Source organism: Seriola aureovittata, chromosome 4 (genome assembly GCF_021018895.1).
Source record: "Seriola aureovittata isolate HTS-2021-v1 ecotype China chromosome 4, ASM2101889v1, whole genome shotgun sequence".
Classification (NCBI taxonomy): domain Eukaryota; kingdom Metazoa; phylum Chordata; class Actinopteri; order Carangiformes; family Carangidae; genus Seriola; species Seriola aureovittata.
Genome location: NC_079367.1, coordinates 1,755,621 through 1,770,620, shown reverse-complemented (window position 1 = coordinate 1,770,620; position 15,000 = coordinate 1,755,621). Strand labels below are relative to the sequence as shown.

The window sequence follows — 15,000 nt, the reverse complement described above, 5'->3', positions numbered from 1 at the left end:
GTGATTTGTAAAACAGGATTTGTGCAGCTGCAATGACGAATCTGAGAAGGTGAAACTGTCGTGTTTGTGTTTCGATTCCTAGAGCAGGAGTGTCATACCTTGATCAATTTTATTGGTTTTAAGGTATATTTATGTTCTACTCTATATTTCTTGCTTTTGTCTGAGTCAGTGGTTCCCAACTTTTTCCAGCTCAGGACCCACTTCAAAATCTGATGTTGGCAGCCCACATCCGACCCGTAACAATACGGAGGCTAAATGACGAGCTCTCAGAGATAACGACTGAGCGGTCAGGACTGGACTGAAAGCTTTTTGTCTGACGGGTGTGGGGTCACTTGTTTTGTAGTGATAGGCCTTAATAAAGAAACATTCAGGAGTTTTTAAAATGTTTTAAAGATTATTTTGTTTTAAAACCTTTAACAACCTTATTTATATGTTTTTATGTGTTTACTTTTTTATATATAATTACATCTTTTTACCAAAATTGTACTGTTTGGCAAATAATGTCTGTTTGAAAAACCTTCGTGGGCCACCAGTGGACCCCGGGGCCCAGGTTGGGAACCACTGGTCTAAATAACCACTTCAACTTCAGGAGCACCTGGATTTACCTGGAGACTTAGCACAGCCTAACTGAGAGCACCTGCTGTTTGTCTTTGTAGTTTTAGAAACCTGACCTATGATGAAGACTGTCATAACCACAGGTTCAGCTACGTCATCACTGACGTCAGAACTGCAACTGCACAATGTAGAAAATGCAGGTTTGGCGATTTTAAGGGGCGAAGGCGCGAGCTCTGCTCCCGATACTGTGAGGAATTTTCTCGCGCGCGCAAACACAAACCTCCAATTCTATGAAAAGTCACGTTTAAAGTGAAAGAATTACGTAACGTTACACAAACGTTATTAACGTTAACGCAACTCATTTCACAACGTCAACTTCCCACCCAGCCCGTTTACCTTTGTAGAAGGGTTAAAGCCCCGCCCTCACCTGTGGAAGCAGGCAGACGGTGTGAAGCGCGGGAACCAGAGGGAAGAACCTGCCTGTGTGGTGACACAGGTGACATGACTGACATGAATCAGTCACCTCGGGTTGATGTCTGGGGGACTGAACTCAGCGCCATGATTGGCGCAACTCTTCTTCTTCTCTTGTTTTTCGGCAGACCGCACGCTGCTGCCTCCAGCTGTTAGACCTGAGTACTGCACCTGCACAACTGAACTCAGGTTAAGTAAAATACGTACAGGTTGGCGAATGTTAGAGTCTATACAGTGTTCAGTCAATCAAGGGTACATTAATATTAAATTAATTCATGATAAAAAAAAAAAACATCACTGAATAACTGATGAATTCTTTTTATTTACATTTGAGTCATTATTTCTAAATGAATCACTGATCAATCAGATATAATCATATGATATTAAATACTAATGACTGATGGTTCAGAGCTACATGAGATTTATATGAATTGGTAGTTTAGTGCTGTGAACAGCCACAGCTGCTCTGAGGCTCCTGGAGAAACTCACAACATAATCAGTGAAACCACACAGGTGGAAACCAATGAGGGGACGGGGGGGCGTGTCCCCCTCAATATATCATCGAGGGGAACTTTATCAGTTGAATACAATAATATGTACTGAAAGCTTGTGACAATCTGCTCTGAGAAACTGTTTACTGCCTATGAAACCACTCTCCACCTATCACTAGCTGTGGGTGGAGAAACGAAGCTGGTGCACATGTGCACAGCTCCACAGTGAGAGGTTTATAAAACAGAAACAGGTGTAATAAGACAGATTTTAGTCCCAGCTTCATGCAGTCGGCCCCTGGTTCCTGGTCTTCTCCAGGTCACACTGATCTCCAGACGTCTTTTTTTCATTTAAAACTTGCTCTAAACTACAAAAAGACAAATTTGTGTTTTACACTTTGTTTCTGCTGCAGTTCATTTTGAAAGTTTCCACCAACAGCAGCTTGTTTCTCCACGCAGCTCCGCAGCTTAACAGGAAAACATTTACCTCTGGTGTTTGTTGTTTGAAGCAGCTTTGATTGATATTAAATACAACAGTGTGTCAGATGTGCGAGACTGTGCAATGCAAAGCGTTATCACCAAGTATTCAACATGGCAGCCGGTGAGGGGCTGTGATGTTGTTTCAGGGTGGATTTATCTGAGAATTCAGAACAGTTGACGTGGTAAGCAAGAACCTTTTTATTTTCTGCACTGAATTAAAAAAAAAGTAAAAAAAGCACTCACGTTGTACACTCAGTTTCTGCAGATAGGGACATATTTTTGACACAGCCTAACGTCTCTGAACACAAACAGACCTGAACGCAATATTAGAAATTCATCCAAACACTCCTGATGAAAGAAACGTACAAAAAGATTCCCTCATTACCATAAAAACCTTTCAACAAAACAAAATACAAAACATCTGCTGAGATGTCATGTCTGGATTCAACACTGTGCAAAATTCACCTAGAATATTGAAATGGCATTCATAATTAAAAAACAAGGCTAAAAGAATAAAAACAACTTTGAGCGAAAAGTCAGTGGCAGAGGAGGAATGATGTGAAAACAGCTGATCGTCTCTCATCGTCCACATTCACATCAAACAGTCCAACAAGAAAACTCAAAGGCAGTTCAGGATTGCAATTCCATATCTACAAAATCTGCATTTTAACAACCTAGCTATACACTGTACAGAGATTTAAACACAAACATACATCTTTTACAAACAGAGGAGGAGCTGCATCAGGCAGAGTATGGTTCAATACAGTGACGATCTGCTGCGTCCTGGAGGTCGGAGACGAAGCCGTTGCGATGCAGAGGGTTTGACTCGTGTCTGCAGATGTGGAGAAGACGGCACAAAGTAAAAGGAAACACTGGAATGTAATGAGTCTGCCCCACATGGCTTTTTGGAAATTATGTCAAACAGATCAGACACATGGAGGAAGAACAGATAAAATCAGGATTACAGCAGAAAGCAGCTGGTGTTTGTCTGAAACTGGATCTTTGTCTTTTCACCTTTTTAAGAGCAAAGAACAGCTGCAGTGACAAACGTCCACAGAGGCTGCAGGATTTCATCAAAACATCCTGACCACGAAAACCAAACCACTAGTGCAACAAAGATAAAGCATTTCCACAAACAGAGGGCTGAAGCTGAGAGCTGCTGCAGCTGCTCATGTCCATGATTTAGGACATTACTCTGAACTGTCCCGTTATCAGAAGATGAACTGTCTTAATAATTTGTCTTTTTTACAACATAACACTATGTTTTTGTGATGCCCACATTTCTTTCTGATGATGTAAAAATACTCCATTACAATTAAAAGTGCAGCTGGATGGAGCAGAGTGAAAGTGTTTAAGTTAATCCATGCAGTCACTGGAGTCACACTCACAGCTGAAGTGATGCTGCGGCGCCCGAATACTGTTGCCGTAGTGATGGAAATCAAAGATCGCTAAACAACATTAACTCTAAAAACAGCTCCTTCACTTCTTCAGGGAACTGAGTTCGCTCTGATCGTGATACAACATGTCTCTGAAAGTGACTGAGAGCTGCTGATATTTGATTTAGAGACAATTTAATATCAGATGAGGAGTTTGTGACTTCAGCACCACGGACAGCGTCATGGTTTCATCAGCACAGTGAGGTCGTGGCGTCCGAGGACGGATTTTCATTTTCAAACGAGAAAACCAAGATTCAGTCAGATTATCACTTAGAAACAGGGAGAGAAAAAACTGAAAACCACAAAAAGAAGCGTTATCTATTTTTTCTATTTTTTTATGATTATGAGTGGAAATCGGGATTTGAAATACCTGTGTGGAAATCATCTTTCTCAATTTTGCGTAAATTTTTTTGGTGTGACCCACAGACGAGTCGATGAATGAACTGGAAACTCTTTAACAAATAAAATCATAATCCATAAAACTACTGACGGTATAATTGGATATAAACGAAAGGAGTCCGATGATAAAAACATATAATTACCTGCTCTTTAACTCTTGAACGCATCACAGGTAAACTAGTCTTTCTCCTGTAGCAGACAGTCGAGCTGCGACAGCAGGAAGTGTCGACAGAATCTACGTCATCACATCACGTGGCCGTCACTTCAACTGTCACTACTTTAAGTCCACACTAGCTGCTGGTAGCTCCTGTATTTCTGCTTCATGATAACCTGAAGTCCTGATCACTTCAAAACAGTTCTGGAGTAATATGAGAGTTAGTTCCCAGTTCCCAGGATAACGGTCTTTACAGACTAAATATAAATACTTATCTGGAGGGAACATCAGCAGCTGCAGCAGCTCTTGCCTTCCACACAGAACTTGGCACAAAGAAACAAAGATGGCAGATCAATGGCACATGGAACATTGTGGGCTGATGACAGAGGGTCACTGAGATGGCGTGGCGGTGGGAGGGGCTTGATATTTTTGGGAAAGGAGCAAGCACATTCCACATCAAAACAAATAAATGACTTTTTGAAATGTAGCCAGAACATTGTTTCATACGTATTCACCTGGAAAGTCGAACTATTTTACAAAGTCTGTACAAGCTTGGAGCACTACAAAGTTTACAAATCCAGGGGTTGGGGGGGGGGGGTGTCTCTTTTAGAAAGAAGTGGTCCGATGAGCGTCTGTGACGGAGCCAAACAACACTCTCACTTTCATGATTGCCCCTTCTCTTTCTCTGATTTTCTCTACCTCATCTTTAATGTCTTTCTCATTCACATTCTCTATCTCGTTCTTCTCACATTACCCATGACTCCCTACTGGATCAGAACCGTCTGCACCGTGGGGGCAGGACTGACAACACACAGTCTGTGGTCCATGTTTCTGTAAAACCAAACCTCCCGTCTCTGGACAGAGCTGCAGGGAGGACCGTGCTGAAAACAAGTGAGATGTGGTTTTAACTTTGTGGTTTTCAGGTGGTTCTGACAGTGCGTGGTTGTAGCAGCGCATCTCGGACATTTCTTCCCCTGTGGTAATATCCACTTGTGCATCTCTGTCCATCGGCACTGATCTCCTGCTCCTTCTGGTCCATCCTTCACTCCTCAGCATTGCTGGTCGACCAATCACACCTCAGTCTGTTGCTGTGAGTCAGTGATGATGGTCACGCCTCGACGAAGCTCGTCCATACTGTCAAAGTCGCTGCCATGTTCAGAGTCGTCCAGCCCGCAGGGGGCTGACATGTCTGAGGCTGATGACGCTCCAACAGACAGTCGCATATTTAGTGACACAGAGTCGTCAGTGTCTCCGTTTCCTGGCGTTACCCCACAAGAACTGAAGTCCCCATGCGGCGCCTCCCCAAGGGGCAGCTGATGGGGAGGCAGGTATTGGCTGGGGTGGAAGTGCGGCCTGGCGTGCTGACGGCCGGTGCTGCCGGAGCTCAGGGTGCTCTCCTTGGAGACCGGGGGGTTGGTGGGCAGTGGCGTGTAGGGCTCGGGATAGTCCTCGCCTGTGGGCAGCGGAGGTGGCAGCTGGTCTTGGCTCAAGAACTCTTCTTCTTGGGGTGGGGGGTAGTCACTGTCGATGTCATAGCCTCCCAGGTAGTAGTCTGACTCCAGTTCACGTGTACTTCCTCCGAGGCGAGGGGCGGAGCCCGCTACATCGCTGCCAGGACCCGCCTCATAGCCGGGCACCTCCTCAATGTCTGACAGCCTTGTGTTGGGCATCCAGTCTGAAGTGTCCCAGTGATATGCTGGATAGTAGAGGGGGAGACAGTTAGAAACAATCTGCACTGTGAAAATCAACAGCCCCCATCAGGCTGAGAGACTGATGGTGGCAGTCAGACTGGTCTCCACAGCACTGAGCTGTGCAGCAGACATGCCTCGAGTCCACCAGGCACTCAGTACATCAACAATACACAGGGGTGTTGAAGGTCAACAACATGACACGACACCTGTACAGAGAACATGTTAGCTCTTTGGAGGGGATGTGACATGCACAACAGGAGCCTGTGAGGGTTACAGCATGCTGAGGTCATCATGAACACTGGCAGCCATGTTGAAGGGCTCAAAAACCACAGCCACATCTGATTCACGATATTAGAGGGATTCACCAAACAGCTGGGAGACTCTGCTGTTGGTCAGCGAGGCAAAGTGATACGAAACATCTGAGTTGTCAGTGAGTTTCTGGCTCCGATGCTCCCTGCCACCACTTCAGCACATGCAGCATGAAGACAACAATCAAGCCTGTGATCAGTCATCAGAACTCTGACTGGACCGGTCGTTCTATTTTTACATTTCTACATCAGCTGTGTCCCAGTTCAGGGTCTCATCCTTCAGATGCTGCGACTAAACTGTCCCATTTCAAAGGCTCCTTCAAACACAGCCTTCTTTTCCAGGACCACAAAGGCTCCAACAGGTGGATCCTTCATGGAACAACATATCCCAAGATTCATTGCACTCTGGTAATGAAAATAATATGTCACCAAACAACAGTGACAGAGAGTCTGAAGATTAGACTGTTTATTGTAAGTATTGTGTTTCAGCAGCTCACGGTACAACTGCTAAAACCAAAACCTCAAGTTCTTGTGAAAAAGAAGATATGTGTTGTTGAGGTTGCTAGGCGACAGGAACGGTGCTTTGTGACGCAGTAGACCGGACTGCCTCAGTTCGGTTCGGCCTTCGCAGTCTATGTCGACTACGAAGGGACACACCTTCGTAGACCACGTCCTCTGAATGATTCGGCCCCTGAACTGGGACACAGCTTATTTACCTATGAGGGTTTGTTGCACGTGTCATTCTGCCAATCGCAGCAACAGAAAATGTTGATAGGGGCTAAAACTAATGATGTGATGTCTGAATTAACCACCAATGACTCAGATAACTCTTCTTCTATCATTATGTGTAGAAGAGATATGAACAGCGAAGTGTCAGTTTGTGATGAACATGTCCAGACTCCTAACAGCAGCCAATGGTATGTACCTGGCTTCCATTATTTACATCTGATTCACTTTTTGAGCAGCAGTTACTGGTAGACAGATAATAGATGACAACTTTCTGATGTTGCCAGTTGATGAAGACTCACGTGATACAACATGAAGATGAGACAGACATTTTGGGATCATGCAGTCCTACATTACGATATATTTTTGTCTCCAAATTCAAGCTAAACAAGGCTGCATGTCTTGTCCACATGGAAAGGGAGCGGCGTCTTGACCCATGTTCTTCTGCATACAGTAAACCAAGGTGTTAAGCACTGGAGCCAACGATCCACTGACAGAGCATCAACGATGATTTGCATCACGAAGGTCAGGCTGACCAAAGAGACAATCTACCCAGAGTTCTGTGGATTATTGAACCGAGGGCAGGTTTCATTTCAGAGCACAGTGAGTGAAGTTAAAACAAAAGCGATGACAAATCAAACAAAAAGCATCAAAGAAGAAGAAAACAAACCATCTCAAATTTCATCAAGCAACAACTGGTACAAAACCATCACTGGGCTGGAGGGAAAAATCCAAACAAAGCAGCATGGTGGGATGCAGTCAGGTGACAGGTGGCAGGCAAGGGGGTGGGGCATCAAATCACGCATACATCATACACAAAGCTGCGGCTGGGGGAGGGGAGGGGCAGAGGAACTTACCAGTGACAGAGTATGGAGGTATAAAAGCACAGATGGGTGAACACAGGTAGAAAGAGAGAGGGGGGTAGACAAAATACTTCCAGTCAGGACTGACGAGATTCCACATTTTAATTCTCACATAGACTATCTGGGGTCAGGACTACAGACCTGAGACTGTATCTGGGGTCAAGACTACAGACCTGAGAGACTGTATCTGGGGTCAGGACTACAGACCTGAGACTGTATCTGGGGTCAGGACTACAGACCTGAGAGACTGTATCTGGGGTCAGGACTACAGACCTGAGAGACTGTATCTGGGGTCAGGACTACAGACCTGAGAGACTGTATCTGGGGTCAGGACTACAGACCTGAGACTGTATCTGGGGTCAGGACTACAGACCTGAGACTGTATCTGGGGTCAGGACTACAGACCTGAGACTGTATCTGGGGTCAGGACTACAGACCTGAGAGACTGTATCTGGGGTCAGGACTACAGACCTGAGAGACTGTATCTGGGGTCAGGACTACAGACCTGAGAGACTGTATCTGGGGTCAGGACTACAGACCTGAGACTGTATCTGGGGTCAGGACTACAGACCTGAGACTGTATCTGGGGTCAGGACTACAGACCTGAGACTGTATCTGGGGTCAGGACTACAGACCTGAGAGACTGTATCTGGGGTCAGGACTACAGACCTGAGAGACTGTATCTGGGGTCAGGACTACAGACCTGAGACTGTATCTGGGGTCAGGACTACAGACCTGACCAATGGTTGAGGTTTTCAGCTTCAGGAGTTCAGTGTTGCTCTGAGGCTGCAGCTAATTTGATGCTAATGCTAATGCTTCCTTGTTCTCTTATAAATAAAGTTATGTTTACGTTCAGTGTGAGTCACCATAGCTCACTGTGTGGATCCTTGACGTCTGACAAACTGGTTGAGTGTTCGTCCTTCCGCATAAAATATTAGAGACGTTTTTTATTGTTAATTAATTCCTTTGTTTATCTATTATTAAAGTGTCTCATCATCCACATGCACAAGAACCAAAACTGGATCCGTAGAGCTGTGAGTCATCAGAAACTCCACAAGGTAACTATAATATATTAGGTTGAATGCTAATTAGCGTCATTTATCTGCTATAAAACAAATTAGCACCTTAAAGTATCTGAACACTGAAAGTTACCAGTGTTTACCATATAAATCACAATTCAAGTTATTTTGTCTACTCCCTGTGGACAGATAGATAGATAGATAGATAGATAGATAGATAGATAGATAGATAGATTGATAGATAGATAGATTGATAGATTGATAGATAGATAGATAGATAGATAGATAGATAGATTGATAGATAGATAGATAGATGATAGATTGATAGATAGATAGATAGATTGATAGATAGATAGAGGTGGGTGGAGGAGGAGGGGCTGGTAGTCACCTCTGTTGTAGGTTTGACCTTGGTCCATGACTGACACTGTCAGATGGAAGAACAACATAACACAGAGGCCTTTAGCATTGGACTGAGTGTAGCTGGTGTAAATAGAGTGTAACAGGACAGAAAGTTTCAGCTGTGGTCTCTCTTTGTCTGTTTGATTTTACCAAGGTAAAGTTTCTGTCCTGATTAACATTATAGGAACGGAAAACAAGCATCTCATCAATTTACCAAAGATAAACGAATGACAGGGAAACCATGAGCCACAGAGAGCCGACAGACTTCAGCCTACGCTCGCGACTCAAGCTGCATCCACACTACTACGTTTTCATTTTAATCTCTTTTCCTACGTTTCCTCCTCCGTCCACACAAGTTTTCAAGTGTTAAAAAAGGAGGGTTTTGGAAAACTCTGCTGTCCCTATTTTATTTAGAAAACTCTGTGGTTGTGTTTTATTTTGAAAACTCTGGGTTTGTGTTTTATTCTGAAAACTCTGGGGTTGTGTTTCATTTTGAAAACTCTAGGTTTTATTTTATTGTGGAAAACTATGGGCTTATGTTTTATTTTGAAAACTCTGGGGTTGTGTTGTAGTCTGGACAGAAAGTGAGACCTTCGTAAACGATGAGGTCACAGCCAGGGTCTCTCCTGATTGGCTGTCATCAGCCTGGACTACCAGTGGTGAATACAACATGATGATGAATGACAGTGTTACTGACCTTGTTGTCTTTGCAGCTGCTGTTCACTTACATTCTCTGTTTTAATGCTACAACTGCAGAGGAGACAATCTACTTCCTGTTTACACCGGCTCGCACATGCTCAGTGCAGGTGAATGGTCATGTGATGTGTGCATGTGTTTTCAGGTATGTTGGTCTGGACGGAGATGTGCATTTTAAAATGAAGACATAGCAGTGTGGACACAGCCTGAAGAAAGGAGGAAGTCGTAGTGAACTGTCTCTCAGTGGAACGTGGTGAACCTTCACTGCTCTATGAAATATAGACTGAGCTGAGAGCTAATGCTACAGAAGCTAATGACTGCCTGACAGAAAAATGTATGTCCTGCCCTGAAGCTTCAGACAGACAGGTACATAGCTGAAGACTCTCTGAGAAGAGATGCTGACAGAGAGAAAGATGGAGGAGTAAGAGCAGAGACACAGAGGGGATGAGACATGGTACCTTCACTCTCGATTGTGTCGACTGCATCATTGACCAGTCGAATGACAGTCACTATGGAGGCTTGTGGAGGGAGAGAAGGAGGAGATAAGTTTTGAAACACAGTCATTCAAAGTGACAGATGCTCATCATGGTGTTGGTCGGGGGGGGGGGGGGGGGGACCCCTCACACCTCTGACACTGTCGAGGCTTCTCGCTGAATTTGATGTTTGGGGGCAGTTTGTACAGTGTTGTTCATATATGTGGAGACTGATTACACTACTAAACTATGGAGGAGCAGTGATGTCACAGGAAAAGTAAAAGCATTTCCTTCATTTCATATTTTAATAAGCGTTCAAAATAGGAATTGTAAAGAGAATTTATAAATGAACGATTCATCCATCAATAAACCACATAAACACTCCTCAAATAAACAATTTGTAAAAACATTTATTAATTGATGAATAAATAATAGAGTTTGAAAAACTACTTGAAAAGTTATTTTAAGAATGAGAATACATTCCTGGATTCCATCTTGAATTTCCATTTCCTTTTTCCAGCTGCTTTTTAGTTAGCTAATCCATTAGCTTAGTCATTTAGCATCTCCTGTTAGCTTCTGCTGTTAGCCTCTCTGTGACACTCTGAGCCTTCAGTGGTAAAACCAGGATAAACAATCCCAATTGGCCACGGGATGTAACAAGCTCTCTGATTGGCTGGAGAGCTAACCAGTCATATTGGCTTTTACCATCACTGAAGGCCCAGAGTGTCACAGAGACGCTAACAGCAGAAGCTAACAGGAGAAGCTCAATGACTAAGCTAATCGATTAGCTAATAGGAAAAAGAAAAGCAGCAGGAAAAAGCAAATGGAAATTGAAGAGGGAATCCAGGAACGTATTCCCATCTTAAAATACCTTTTCAAGTAGTTTTTTAATTATTTATGTGTGAATTAATAAATGTTTTTTATTAAGTGTTTATTTAATGAGAGTTTTATGTAGTTTTTGTAAATACGTTTTTAAATTCCTTATTCTTATACACTTTTTTTTTTATTATTCCCTTAATTTTTAAATGATTCGTATTTCTAATGTTTATTAAAATATGAAATTAGGAAATAAAGGAAATGCTTCATTACTTTTCCTGTGACATCACTGCTCCTCCATAATTAAACAAAGAAAATCAACTTCACAAAAGCAAATAAAGCCATGTGACAACAGAACAATATAAAGCAAAAAAAGCCAAACATTTCTGCTGCTGTGTGTCACTGAGGTGCCGACACGTCAGACTGGAACAAGCACTGGAATGACAGTGATAACTGTTAATATGACTGAGGCAGAATCCACATATTAAACCAACTCATGATGATTAGGGGCAAAAAAAGCTGATATTTCTGAGTTATGATCATTCTGAAAGAAAAACAGTGAATCTCATGGTTTGCAAATAAATTCTGGTGACAGCAGCACGATGCAGTGAAGATGAAACAAAACCGAACACACAGCTCCGGCACAAAGACCACGACCACCAACACCACGCTGTGAAGCCCACACCCTGCAGTCTCTGACAGGAATCACTTCACTGACTCTGTACAGCTGTGAGAAAACGTCTGAGGAAACCAAAGCACAGAGACGGGAGGACGAGTCCTCAGCTGAGCATGTCCCTACAAACATGAATTCACTCAGTGCAGTCTGTCCTCTGAGACACCTTCCTCTCTTCATCACAGCTCTATAACTGTCTTTGAGTTTGGTCCTGATGCTGCTGCTCTGCTGATTTAACCAGGAAACTCTGGGAGGGGACGTGTGTGAATCCCAGCATCAGTCAGTTGTGATTGTGGAGATCACCACAAACAGCTTAATAAACATTTACATATTTAATACCAGGTCAAATTGTTAAGAAACCATCTGCATGAATATTTTCTCCAGCATCGTCAGAGATGTGAAGACCTGGTCCCTGGACAAGACCCAGGTCTTCACAGGAACCAGTCCTGAACTGAGCGGTTTAAACTAGAGCTTCAATAAAAAGTCAAATCTCACTGGTTTATTCAGAGATTAACTACTGCAGCAGATAATGTCTTTTTGTTTAGACTGACACAGCGGTTTGTTTGTTTGTGTGTTGATATGCTGTTTGTGTATGAATGGTTTTATGTGGAAGATTAAAGGTAATGAGCATCAGTTTCTCCCAAACGTTTTCTCACAGATCTTTCAAAGCTGGTGTGAAGCTCATGAACCTGGATGAGTCTTCACACAGACAGAGACACTGAGTGAAACCACACAACAAACAGACCAACCATTTTAAAGTAAGATTAAATGACCCCTGACACACAGAGCTGTGGTGTGTGTGACGGCCTCACCGTTGTCATCGCAGGAGTCAGACTGGAAGGAGCTCAGTGATTGGACCTCTGAGTTACTGCCTTTGTTGCTCCCTGAGAAACACGTCACTTCCTCCGCCATGTCCACCATTTTACCTGTGAGGACAGATCAGGGTCAGGAGGGACACACACACACAGCTTTATTATTCTGTACTTTCTGCAGAGAGAAACATTCATCAAAGAATCTTCAGGTTTTAATCCATTAGACCGAAGGTCAAAGGTCAGTGGAGGTCAGCGTCTGTTTACAGGAGCTGAGCTGAGTCAAACTTCACATGCATCAACTGGACCAACGTCTCAACACATCAGATCAGCTGTGGTGATCTAACCTTAATTAACAGGCTGAAATCAAAGGTTTTCTGCTCTCTATCGTCTGTAAAGAGCGATAATAATTAAGATTATATAATAATTATATAATGTCTGGAGTAATTACATTTTCATTGTTCAATCAGAAACTTTACAGAAACTGTCAGGGATGAATTCTGTTCTGACTCATCTGATTCTCAGGTTGTAGATGAGTGTTAAGTTAAAAGTAAGTGTTGGGTCTGACTCAACAGACTGTTTCTTAAAGCTCCTTCAGTGTAAAGGTGTGTGTCCATGTGTAGTGTGATTATAGATTATAGATCAGCTCTAGCTTCTATATTAATACTGTGAAAGTATCAAAGCCTCAGTCCACAGAGAAATGCACACAGCCTGTATTCAGAAACTGAGCCTTAAAACCAGCCGTCAGGACTTCTGGAACTTTGTGATGTCACAACAAAGCAGTCACCAAGCCCCGCCCACCTGGACCCACCATCCAAACCTTGCAGGATTTGGTTTCTCTGAGTGTTTTTACCTGAAATCTGCTGTATTTTTATTGGATCACTCAGAAAACAGTCAGCCAATCAGAAGAGAGAGTACCTCCATCAACCTCTGTGGTAACAATCTGTATTTGCGCGCACACACTCGCACACACTCACACACACTCACACACACTCACACACACAAACACACACAAACACACACAAACACACGCACACACTCACCCTCGTCACTGTCCCAGGGGCTCTTGCGGATGGAGTCACAGTCTGAGCGACAGGGCGACACTGGCGGCAGGTTGGGGGCCACGCTGCAGACCACCACCCCCCTCCTGGTGGTCCCTGATAGGATCCTGGGGGACTCCGGGTGGAAGGTGCTCATCTCTGTGTGCTCCACGCTGCGCCCGTCCACCATCTTCTCCAGTGTGGAGCGCGGGTCTCCTTGGAAACAGGGCGTGTACGCCATGGGCCTCACGGGGACCTGCGGGGGTCCCATCATCCCGCCCCCTCCCACCACGGTGGGCCCCAGCCCTGGCTCTGAGTACAGGTTGAGGGGGTCTCCCGGTGTGCAGTGCAGGGTCTTGAACTGGACGCCGTTGGCCTTGTTGAGGAGCGCGGCGGTGGCCGGGTCCTGGACCAGGGACAGGTTGTTGCGTGAGTAGTTCTTCTGGAAGACCTTCTTGCGGAAAGCGATGAAGAGGATGATGAGGGTAATGATGACGAACAGCACCACGGCGATGCCGATCAGCTCCTCTTTGCCGACCACGGCGTGACCCGCCTGCATGTTGGGGACGACGACGGGCCGCAGGCCGCAGCGCTGGCCCACGAAGCCCGCCGTGCAGTTACAGTAGAACGAGCCGTGAGTGTTGACGCAGACGCCGCCGTTCTCACACTCTCCCTCCGGATTACTGCGGTCGCACTCGTTCACGTCCTCCTCACACCTGCAGGACGGAGGGAGGAAGAGGAGAGACAGAGGATGAAGGACTGTGCGTCTCAGGAACCTGGTCCCTGAAGGATCAGAGGACGACCTGCGCTGAGGACAGACGCTGCTGTCACTGATGAGGCTGGAGAGGAAACACTTCACATCGTTTAAAGGTTCTTTCACCTGATGGAACTTCACCTGAAATTCTACCTGTCCAAACGTTAACAGACACCTCAGGTGTTACGGTGAGCTTTGGGTGAATGTGAGTGAAAAGCAGGAGATGAAGGAGACGTCCTGAATGTTTCATGAAAACAATGAAGCAACGAGCGGCAGTGAAGCGAATGAGATCATTAACAACCCTCTGAGGTCAAAGGGCGTTTTCTCCATTTCTCCATTATTTCTTAAATCCACCTTTTAAAGGTTGTTGCACGTGACGTAACACAGGTGTTTCCATCACTGTCTCAGCTCTTTCCTTCTTGTCGTTGTGAAAACGAACCTTTCCTGATGTGGTTGAATATGTTTAGGTGCTTGAAACGCCTGGAGATAAAGTCTGTAGGTTCATAACAACAGTGGAAGATACACTTCTGAGATCACTGACACCTCGTTGTCTGTCACTCGGCTTTAACCAGAATTTAGAGGCTGAGAGTCATTTATGATCTCACAAGAATATATAAGAGGAAGTGGAGAGTGTGTGTGTGTGTGTGTGTGTGTGTGTTCTCTGCTGTCACTCTATATATACTCTATAATGAAATCTGGAAAATGTGACAAACATGATCAGATGATGCATTTGAGGAAGCTGGGAAACTG

At 44.4% G+C, this 15,000-nt stretch overlaps 1 protein-coding gene and 1 long non-coding RNA gene across 2 annotated transcripts in view; both read right to left on the bottom strand.

The window, feature by feature from the left end:
* Positions 1–1,210, bottom strand: part of LOC130168115 (uncharacterized) — a 3,408-nt gene extending 2,198 nt beyond the window's left edge. The window contains exon 1 of the long non-coding RNA XR_008827382.1: positions 983–1,210. This is a non-coding gene — a long non-coding RNA (uncharacterized LOC130168115). The remainder of the gene's footprint in view (positions 1–982) is intronic.
* A 967-nt stretch (positions 1,211–2,177) lies between these two features.
* Positions 2,178–15,000, bottom strand: part of fat3a (FAT atypical cadherin 3a) — a 136,091-nt gene continuing 123,268 nt past the window's right edge. Inside the window, exons 27-31 of the mRNA XM_056373704.1 lie at positions 13,500–14,212; positions 12,460–12,573; positions 10,144–10,203; positions 8,979–9,014; positions 2,178–5,679 (exon numbers count right to left, since the gene is read on the bottom strand). Of these exons, the coding sequence (XP_056229679.1) occupies positions 5,054–5,679; positions 8,979–9,014; positions 10,144–10,203; positions 12,460–12,573; positions 13,500–14,212 (1,549 nt within the window). The 3' untranslated portion in view covers positions 2,178–5,053. The remainder of the gene's footprint in view (positions 5,680–8,978; positions 9,015–10,143; positions 10,204–12,459; positions 12,574–13,499; positions 14,213–15,000) is intronic.